The 11,440-nt window shown below is 42.7% G+C and overlaps 1 protein-coding gene across 1 annotated transcript in view; it reads right to left on the bottom strand.

The window, feature by feature from the left end:
* Positions 1-2,903: 2,903 nt before the first annotated feature.
* LOC308152706 (interleukin-1 receptor accessory protein-like 1) overlaps positions 2,904-11,440 on the bottom strand; it is a gene marked incomplete at both ends in the record, with an annotated part of 199,840 nt that continues 191,303 nt past the window's right edge. Inside the window, 3 exons of the mRNA XM_080525758.1 lie at positions 2,904-3,646; positions 6,612-6,782; positions 9,705-9,848. Coding sequence (XP_080381884.1) covers positions 2,904-3,646; positions 6,612-6,782; positions 9,705-9,848 — 1,058 coding nt within the window. The remainder of the gene's footprint in view (positions 3,647-6,611; positions 6,783-9,704; positions 9,849-11,440) is intronic.

Below are 11,440 nucleotides of genomic sequence, written 5' to 3'. Positions count from 1 at the left end.
TTGTGTAGGGTCAGACTCAGGTATGACAGTGTGACAGTTTTCTCAGAGAAATACTAAGCAGCCAGTACAGTACAGTACATCGAAGAAAAGGACCAAGAAACATTAAATTCAACAAAGGTAAGTTGAAAAATCTAATCTTTTTGCAGACCAACGGGGATATACAAAAATCCTTAATGTGTTACTCATTGTTTATAGATTAAGGGCTATATTTTAACGGCGTAAAAAACAGTCTTAGCACAAGCGCGGACGCTGGCGGGGCGGTACTGGCGGTGGCACTGTGGGGTTTTCACCAGTTACCACCGGCACAAACAGCCAATAACGCCTGCGTTTGAACTTTGGACCGTTTTTGCGCCGGCTGGAAATGGAGCCCTAACTGTTTTGCATAAATTGTGGCACTACAAGAAATCGAGTACACTACCTCACTGCTCCCTACTCGAAGCTGCTAGCGCTCCGTAGGATTCATCTCATAAGAGGTATGACATTATCGTATGAGTGTGCAGTCTCTCTGAAACTCCCTTTAAGACTGTTACACCAGATTAACCGTGGAAACTTCATAGGCAAAGTTTACCATATCAAATCTTCATAAATCCTTTATGACCAATACTGATGTGTCACACATAGTTTAAAAGCAAATTTCATACTTTTAAAAATAGGTCCTCTTTACTGTATGTCTGGTGCTTTGGCGAATGTCTAATAACCCTTAAGATGTTTAGCATCTATGTAGATTTTTATAGCAGGTTTGTAATGGCTTCATTAAGTCTTTATAAGATATACATTTTTGGGTCATTGTTATATCAGAATGAACTCATGGGCCTAATCAGGTAACTAATGAGTTACCTAGGGGTGTTTGAAAAACGTTTTATTTGACATCATACTGTATATTGACCAATCTGTGTGGATTAACCAGAAGTTAACCAAAATGTATAGAAAATGTGCAACATGGATCATGTGTTTGAATTTTAATCAAGTCTAAAAAATAAAAAAAGGTTTTCTTTTCTTAACAAGCACATTTTAGCTTTGGTTTCACTTGCTTGAAAGATTGAGAATGAAGGTAACTTGTTTTATTCCACTATGGGCCATAAGATAATCGCAGAAAATCATTTGTCAATCAAATTTACACTACCTATACATTTAAGTGTGATTTGGAAATTAATCAAGCGTACCACCATGACCTGCTCTTGTATTTTGGTTAATTTTTGACATGCTGGACATTTCTTCTCATCCTCTCTCTGAGAGGTTATTTGAAGCCAACTATAGCTGTAAAAGGTTCTACTTTTTTCTGTCCTACCCAGTCATTGGTATTACAGAACAGTTAGGATGAGATGGCATAGGTAGGACATACTGTAGAAACTGAAGCCTTTTAAACGTTTTGGAATTCCTCTGATGCATGCAGTCCTCAACAGAATGCAGTGTCTTCTGGTTTTCTCTTTTACCAAATGCAGATCTGTTGAACTGTTGATCTATCAATGACACTTTTAAGGCCTACTGTCTAAAGGTGAAGATGAAAATCAATTGATACTGCTGCCCTTGCAAAGTTAGGGATATCAGAGCAATCGTTGCTGTGACGATAGCCCAATCTTAGACACAGGAAGTGACAGTAAGAGATTGTGCAGGGGGAAATGAAGACCTATCATGAATGTATATCTGTTTTGTTGAGCGTTTTCTCGGGTGAACTTTTTGTTTTGTAAAACCTTTTTAGTGTGTTTCTAAATACATTTATATCATAGGCTGAATACTTATCTAGTTGCTAGGCACACTCCTTTGTGATGGAAAAGTATTTGAAACATAAATGTACATTGCCCCACCAAACAATGGTATTAGAATTCGATGAAAACATCAAAAATGCTTTTGTATTTTTTCATCTTTAGAGTGAGATAAGACATTTAGTGAAGGACTCAGAATCCACTTAATCTGCTATGCAATTAAGGAACTACATAACAAAATAGTGTAAAAAACAGAATGTATGTTTCTCTATTTCTTTCATTAGTGAAATGAGATGTGAATAAGTCTTTCCAAGCAAATATTTTTTTTTGTTACAAAAATATACTTTCTCATAAAATAATACACAGAATTGTTTTAGGTGATATATTTCTCTGTTAAGCTGAACAGCAAGGCTGTTTTAAAATGTCACTATGTTGAGAGAGCTGCAACACTTGCACACACAATATGGGTGAAGTCTAGCACCAGTCCCTCCTCTCCTGCTTGGTCATCCACTCAAATCTTGCATACTCTCAGGCCTCTTTAACTTTTGCATAATCTAGATTTGTTGTGTTCCTATAAAATAAGATTCCATCTACCTATACCCTTACACAGGCCAAAAAAAAGAAAATTTCTTCCGAAATAAAACATCACATCTTTCCTGCTAATGCCATAACTGTTAAAAACAAAGAGCTTTTAAAGTACACCAGTCAACTACAAGTCAAGATAAGAATAACAACAGTTCAGCCAATAGACCTCACAGACCATCGCTTCACTTCCATACAGAAAAAAAAAAGATCAAAATCAATATTAGAAATTTTATGGTAACAATTGGTCAAAGAAAAAGAAAAACAACTGATGAAATACTGATGCTACAAAGAAATAGAAAACATATGTACAAGACCCTGTATTCCTTGAGTTTCTGGGTAAATGAACATAGGTGTTGGCGTGTATGTATATGTGAGTGTGTATACAGGCATTTGAAACCAAAAGGTTCTTCTTGCTAAAATAAAGTCCTCCGAAGTTCTCCTCGAACCAATGGTCTTAGTCTGCCAGAATGATTTGCCCTGTGTCAATACTCCTCCTGTGGATCCCTGCTGCAAATTCAACAGCAGCAATTAGTGCCATCAAGTTTTTAGTGCCACACTACATTCCAGTCCTATGCCAGTCCCTGTATATATTTACCCTCTACCTGCCTGGCACTGTCACCAGATGACACTGGATATACTGGTCTCCCGTGGCAGGAGTGGGAGCATGGCATTGTTGGCGTGCGCCTCCTCTATGCTCTGCTCACGAGGCGTCTTGGCCTGAGGCCTCTGTCCGTTGATCAAAGTCATGGGGATGTTGCAGTAGGTGTGCTGGTTGCCCAGGGACGTGAGGTGCGGCAGGGTGCCACCGCCGCTGATGGTGTTGGTGGGCGGTATGTCGTACTCGTAGCTGCGGTAGTAATGTTTCTGCCGCATCTGGGTGTGGTAGCTGTTGTGGAAGGTGGAGCGCAGGTCGGGGTGCGCCGTGGCCATGGCCGTGGAGGTGGCGGCCGCCATGGAGATGGCCGAGACGGTCTGGAGCTCACCGAAGGGGCCCTGCTCGCTGACGTCCAGCACCTGCTCATGGCTGATGATGGGCTCCGTACGCTTGAAGGGCATCTCGTACTGCAAGGTTTTCCAGAATTTGGAAGTGAGCATGTTGCTCTTGGGGCCACGCCACTTGATGACCGTCAGCATCTTGATGGTGTGTTTGAGCGCCTCCACCTCCTGGTAGTTCATGATGCCTCGGAGTTCGGCACATTCGATCAGGATCACCTTGATCTCGCCGGTGACCAGCATGTTGCGGAGGCGCGTCTCCAGCTCGAAGATGCTCCACCCCCGCCGGACCACGTAGTTGGGTGTCATGACGATGATGAGCCGCTTGCTCTGGTCCACACATCGCGCAACGTCCTCAATGTAGGCTGGAGAGAGGGCGAGAGAGGGAGAATAGAGAGAAAGAAAGAAAGAAAAATAAATGAGAAAGAAAGAGAGTACTTGAATACTGACTGTTACTACCACAGTAGCATACTGACTTTCATTGAGGGGTTCAGTACAATTCTACAGGACAACATACTGTGCTTTTTTACTTTGTAATACTGGAGTAGAGTCACAGTAAAATGATTTGCTGACCAAATTAGCTGAAACATGAAACCCCTTTGAATTTTGATACAACAACCATGAAAGGAAACATACTAAGCCATGATGATAATAATGACTGAGGATCTATAAGTCAATATTGGGGAACACACAGAGAATGAGGAAAAAAAGCTGACAAACACGAGAGACACACACATACTATATAGTACACAACATCAAACAATGACTTGATCCAACAGACCCTATAGACGTGTGTAGTTCTACACTTTGAACCAAGGAGATTAGCTATTGCTGATGAAAGCTTTCCATTGCCTATATCTGACAGCTTAGACAAGGATCAACGACTTACAGTGTAGTAATAATGATGTGTGTAAAGTAATAATAAAGTGTGTGCGTGTGTGCATGTGTGTATGTACCTGTGTGTGCGCATGTGTGCATACTAATACGGTGACTCCACTGAACAAGGTTCCCTCTTTGTATGCGGCGGTGCTTTCTGTGGCAGTCTGCCCTGCCATGTCAGAGGGGAGAGAGGACGCTAATACCTGCTTTTAGTGGGGTCTGTCAGACACAAAGACATGGTTCCTCCTACACTGCAGGTTGAGGGGATTTACTAAGCTTCCTCTTTCCCATCAAAGCTTATGCATCCACTTTGTGAGAGTGTGTGTGTGTGTGTGTGTGTGTATGTGTGTGCGCGCACTGCTCTCAAAGCCAACACTGCCAAGTCCTTCTCTCTCTCTCTCCCCAGCATGGCCCTACACCTCTCTCCCTCCTTCCTTCCTTCCTTCCTTCCCACTTGCCCTGTCACCCTCTCTCTCTCTCTCTCTTCTCTCCCCAACCCTATCCCTCAGAGAGGCAACTCATATGGCCTCTCTCTTTCATGCCGTAGGCTCACTGAGCCCCGAGGGCTTGCAAAAGAGGAAGCTGATTAGTATGAACACAGAGCGCAAAGCCCCCTCACTTCAGCGTGATAAGTCAATCTCTACTCTCCTGCTGTAATTGGACCTTACGCTGGTGAACACGAGACCCCCTGCTCTCTCAGTGTGCTTCTGTAAGCCTCTTTACCTCCTGATTGGCCTTTATAGAGGAATGTGATGACAATTCATGGTAACACTTGATTTAATGCCAACAGGTAACATTGCATTATTCTTTAATACTTATTACGTCATGAGCATGTATGAGCCTATATAATGTTTACTCCTCTTGAGATTCCACGTCTGATGTTTTTCCACTTGCACAAAATGGCTGATAACACCTCCGAATCATTATGAGATGATAGTAAGACAATATATAAGAGGGACATTATGTGCATATGACAAGTCTGATAATGCATTATGACAATATCATAATGAATTTGACCTGTTGCTGACTGTAGTGAAGTGAAGTATTACCCATTTAATTGATGTTAAATGGTACCTGGTAGTTACCTAAAAACGATGATGTATAGCAATGGGTACTTTCTGGTATTTTCTTAACAAAATGCAACACAATTAACTACTAAGTTGGCACAAATAATGTCTAGAGGTGCTTGTTTGAATAAATCCCAAAGAAACAAAAACAGTCCCTGATTATCATGTCATTACAACTTGACAATGTCATTCTCTAAGTAAAGAGCAGCAGAATAGTTAAGACTGTTAAATAAAAGTGCTTCCTGCAGCACTGTGTGGTTTGGCTGACAGTGGTGAAAGGCTGGGGAAAGAGTACCTCTAAGCAGTCTTGTGTCATCCTGGAAATGATCATTGGTGAAACCTAAACATAAATATTTCAACATTCAAAGGTATGATCAGGAGATTGGCAGAAACACATTACAGAATATATAGGCTGGGGACTTAGCTCTGGCATAAACTGTACCTTTATACTACGCTGTCTCAACACTTTTCTATGTGCCTTTCTGTCTCATGACGACAAAACCAGTTTATCCCAGTTTAATATGGGACATGTGGCATCAGGACCAAGAGAGACTCATGTATGCCATTGTGATAAGCCTTTGCATTGAAACACTTTTGAATGGAGAGGAGGGCTATCATTTATATTGATAACATGGCACTCATATTTTCAACATTGTATAATAATATTTAAATATGGTGGTAGATATGCCACACAGCAAAAAGCATTGACTTTGAAAGTCTTCAAAGATAAGAAACAGCAGAGGACATGTCCTTGAATGTTCTGCCCTGGGTTTGTATGCCACTCGTCCCATATTACCACAGTCCCCCTGATAACATAAGAAACAGTAAAGGATTGTAACATTGACACAAAACTGAACAATGGAAAGGTGACAGACAAGGAGACAGAAATGAATAAAGGCGAGGAAAAGTAAGCAATTCAAGGGTACTCAGAAAGTATCTGAGTTTGTGATTTACCTAATATCATGATCTATTCTCGGAAGTACAAAGTGAGATTTAATTACAAGTATCCTCTTATCCAACATTTGACACATTTATGTAAAGACATATTTCCATTGGTTGCAGGAAAGCAATCACACAGTAATGTCTGAATTACAAGGAATAAATTGGTGGAATCATAAACTTGATTTTCCATTACTTTAATACGCTTGTGATCTTCACCACAGATACCTCATGACAAATTCATCAAAGTTATTACATTTTGATTTAGCACTGCATCCTTGTATAAGCCAATCTGTGTAGCAGCTATATCTTAATATTACCGTATCAAGTCAGATGCTGGAACACATCACACAATGTAAATGATGACACTGACACGACATCCAAACCACTAGGATAAGCATAAACAAGCATGTCAAAAAAAGGGGAAAGAAGGAAAAACACTTACTTCCGGTAGGGATTAAGTCCCTGTCTGGAATGAAGAGTTTATACCCATAATGCTTCTCCAGAACATCAGGGAGGATCTCCAGGGCGAAGCGCTCCTCCTCACGTGTCTCCTGGCTCCACTGGTCAGGGTCTACTTTGGTGTAGGACAGGTACGCATCATAGTCCTTGTTATCTGAGAGACGCAGACACACACACACACACACACACACACACACACACACACACACACACACACACACACACACACACACACACACACACACACGTGTTGCTTCCAACACTATCCATTTCTAAAATATATACAATACACAAAAAATATATACAATACACAAACAAATATATAACAACATTGTATAGTGAGTATCTTAGCTCTTAAGCTGCCGAGCAGCTAGCCAGGTGGCAAATTGACATGGGCGTAATACTGACCCTCATTGCCAGCTCCCACTCATCGGAAGACATTTTATTACAACCAAGCTGCTGTTGCCAAACAATGTCAGCGCACGCCAGCCAAGCAAATGAGAACCACCTTGTTCATTGGGCTGAGGTAAAACACTGCGCCTTTCCCCAGGCAAGAGAATGGCACAGCCCCATCCGCACATGAAATACATGATTGATGCTGGATTTGAAAGGATTAAACGGAGAGGAAGAAGAAAAAACCCAGACACGGGAGGTGATCGTGGTAATGTTTCTCCCTGTGCAGGCGCGGGCCCTGCACACTTCAAATGAGATGAAGCAGGAAGCCTGCATAGCAGCCAGAGGAAGTGGAATAGAGAGAGACAGCCGAGCTCAGGTCCCCCAGGGAGCAGAGACAACACAGAGGCTCTGTTCTCTCCCTCAGGTAAACTCATTAGAACACAAGGGGAGTTCATTATCCTGCGGTACGGGATAATCCACAGCCCCGTCCTTCAGACCGGCTCTACTTGCTGTAGGGGCGGGAGAGGAGCCAGCCGATAATGGGAGGACAGGAGAAGAGAGGGGATGATAGGAGAGAGGAGGAGAGGGGAGAGAAGAGGATAGAGGAGAGGACAGGAGAAAAGAGGCAAGAATAGGGGAGAGGAGGAGAGGAGAGGGGAGAGAAGAGGATAGAGGAGAGGCCAGGAGAAGAGAGGTAAGAATAGGGGAGAGGAGGAGGAGAGGGTAGAGGAGAGGAGGAGAGAATAGGGGAGAGGAGGAGGAGAGGGGACAGAAGAGAATAGAGGAGAGGGGAGGAGAGGACAGGACAGGACAGGACAAGAGAGGGGATGATAGGAGAGAAAGTGGAGGGAGGAGGCGAGGGAGGAAGAAATCATACTGGCTGATCTTTGAAAGAAGCCTGTTTATAAGCAATATGCTCTAATTGACAAAGTCATATGAGGAAATGTGAGATATTATCTGATCACTAGAACCTTGTGAAGGATCTCCTGAGACCAATCAGTGACTCAAAAACCTTCTCATGTTGAAAATTGTACAACTACACATCACTTGCTCTCTCTCTCTCTCTCTCTCTCTGCTCGGTTAAGAGTCACATGTAGGCAGACCCAGATCTATTTCAGTCGAACTGAATCACTTGTCTATCGGGTGGGATCGAGGGAGGGAGAGAGAGACAGAGAGAGAGCAATCGAGGGCGGAATAATCAATCTCACAGAGTCACTCCTTCCTCTCCCGAGGTCCAGTGAGGCGCATTCAAGAGGAGCGAGCTCGGGATCAGCATCCACGCTGGTGTACTCCACGCTCCTACCCTCAGCATCCCACACTCAGACTCGAAAGGGAAGGGCATGGCTGACGCAAACAGTACTGTGCATACGCATCGCATGCCTACAGAGAGAGGGTGAACTTTTTAACTCACAGTGGTAAAAGAGTGGGAGCTAAACAGTCAATCAAATCAGTCAATACAGTGTTTTTGAATTTAATACAACCTATTGTACGTTGTTAGCAGTGTACGTCACTTTGGATAAAGGAATGTAAATGTGAAGCTGAAACCAACCAGAGGGGAAAAGATAATAATATTATTTGTTGCGACGTGATGATTTGTTCAACCAAACATGAAATAAAGGCAACGTGAAATCATATACAGTTGATAAAGAGAAGTGCTGAGAAATAGGAAATCATGCATAGCATCACAACTCAACAAACCCATGCATTTGTAATATTTGCGTCATATCTGCATACCCTCATTGCCTCCAAAAACACCCAATTTGAACGCTAAAACACTTAGAACTGATCTTAACTGAATCTGATTGGTTTGCCGTTGTTGTACACATGTGAGAGAGAGTGAAAAATAGATTACTTGTGATCATGATGATGTGGAAGACTTTGTGACCATTGCGAAAGCAGCTGAAAGTGTGTGTGTGTGTGTGTGTGTGTGTAGTCTGGGTGGTGTGATATAATCGCCCTGTTCAGTAAAGTATCTGGGGTTTTCAGAGAGGCACAGGCACCACTCTGTGGCTTATTGAAACTGATCCGCTTAAACAGAGAGCAAATTGAAAATCTGTTTTCCCCTCTGCCCGCACTCACTCGGGTGGCGCAATTAAAGGAGACAATTGCTGTTTGGCATAAAGTTCAAGTTTTTTTTTTATCTGCCTTGAAGCCATCTTTTATTGTAAAGCCCCATTTACTGGCCCAAAGCCCAATGCAGCCTGGTAATGACTTTCATTGAAATGTCTGATGTATCAAGCATCATGTAAAATGGCGCCTGGAAACGGTGGGGGTTGGAGGGAGTGAGCAGAGCGGAGGATACCTTTCAGGGCTAATGACACCCACTCCACATCCCTCAGCAACTCCAAAAGTAATCTTGTTTCTCTGAATTCATTCTAGGCCCTGCACTTGAAACACTCATTAAGGGAAATCAAAGCAAAACTTATTCAGATTGATGCATACTCATCACAACTCATCCTTGCAGAATATATTGCAGTTGAATTTAGAGCTCTGCACTTATGTTTATTAGGAATACCTTGTGATTTGTGCTAGTAAATATCTAAAACCATAAACAAGAACAAAAAAACCCGGAAGTTAGCAAAGAAAAGCTGATGATTTGATGTCGGGAAAAGGAATATGATACATCAGAACTTATGGTAGTGGTGTTTGCATAGTGGTGTTAGTTGGCAGAATATCTTACCTCCATCCACGTCTTCGCTCCCAAAATGGTTTCTGTAGAAGAGCATTAGCTCAATCTTGTAGCACTTGTACAGGGTGACCAGGCAGATCAACAGCAACAAAATGGCCCCCAAACCACCCGCCAGCTCCACAGTGTACATTAACTCTGCTGAGAAAGAGGCATGAAGGAAGAGAGGGGGGGGAGTAGAGGAGGAGGGCAGCAGAGGAAAGAGAGAAGACAGTCATGTTAATTTCACTAATCTCTCTTTATTAAATCTGAAAAACAAGCAAACTCACGTTGCCAAATATGTTGCCAAGCAGCTTATTTTCACTGCCTAATGGTACATACGGTCTCTGTGTGCCTCATTAGCACAACAGATAAATAAAATGTAGGATTTCTATTAGAGCATGAGTGGAATCAAGTCAGGGAGTCTCACCACTTCCAATGTTTCACTTGATGCTAATGCTAAGCTGTGGCTAAGTAAACAAACTAAAATCTTGGGTCGCTGCATTTGTGGGTTTATAGATTACTCTCTATGTATAGCTACTGTATAAGATGTACATACAGTATCCCATTTTATTGGACTTACCCTTTCACGTTTGGATCTGGTTATTTATATTTCTGCCACATAAACATTTGTGTTTGGTTTGAGAACTTTGTTTGACATTTTGTCCTTACTGACTTGCAGCTCTACCCCACCCAACCCAGTCTTGATGGTCAGACCCCATTGGCTGACTAATATCGACCAGCACAGGGCTGGACTCCTCCACATCGCCATCTGTCATGGCAACACAGTTAACATCATTCCAGCACATGGTACCAATCCCACCACGCCAGCCATCAAGCAGACAGTTCACATGATAAAGGATAATGTCCTCAAAACCCAACGACCATGGCTACCTCTGGTTTATCACGCCTGTCCAGGCATGACCTTCGCCAACCCTCTTGTACACACACACACACACACACACACACACACACACACACACACACACTCACACTCACACTCACACTCACACTCACACTCACATTCACATTCACATTCACATTCACATTCACATTCACATTCACATTCACATTCACATTCACATTCACATTCACATTCACATTCACATTCACATTCACATTCACATTCACATTCACATACACATACACATACACATACACATACACATTCACATTCACATTCACATTCACATACACATACACATACACACATATACACACACACACACACACACACACACACACACACGCGCACACACACACACACACACACACACACACACACACACACACACACACACACACACACACACACACACACACTCACCCACCTTCCTCCAGCTGTCTTCCCATCCCTCCCTCCCTCTCCTCTCTCTTCATGTCAAATAAAATCTGGGTCCATGTATCAGAGTAGCTGTCGGTCAGGCATCTGAGATTACGCTAAAGAGACCCATTTTTCTTTGCCTGGTGCCCACATCCAGCTCACACTATCCACTGAGATTAAGACAAATTATCTCCTGACGGGAGAGGGGACTGCACCTCACTTACGTGTCAATAGATTTGACAGAGCTATTTGGCATCTCCCGATTCATCATCTCTCTTCCTTCCCTCTCTTAAACCGGTGCTGGGGTTTGTTTGTGAGAGACAGAAAACTAATTATTGTTTTTTGTGAGAGCGCTATCATTGGCAATGGCATGAATCTCTAGGGAGGGACGAGTACATGGGTTGAAGTCATTGTTTTGTTTTGGGAT

The sequence above is a fragment of the Nansenia antarctica genome, assembly GCF_963989245.1.
Source record: "Nansenia antarctica genome assembly, chromosome: 3".
In the NCBI taxonomy this organism is placed as follows: domain Eukaryota; kingdom Metazoa; phylum Chordata; class Actinopteri; order Argentiniformes; family Microstomatidae; genus Nansenia; species Nansenia antarctica.
The sequence above is the reverse complement of the archived record's forward strand: the minus strand, read 5'-3'. Positions and strand labels throughout refer to the sequence as shown.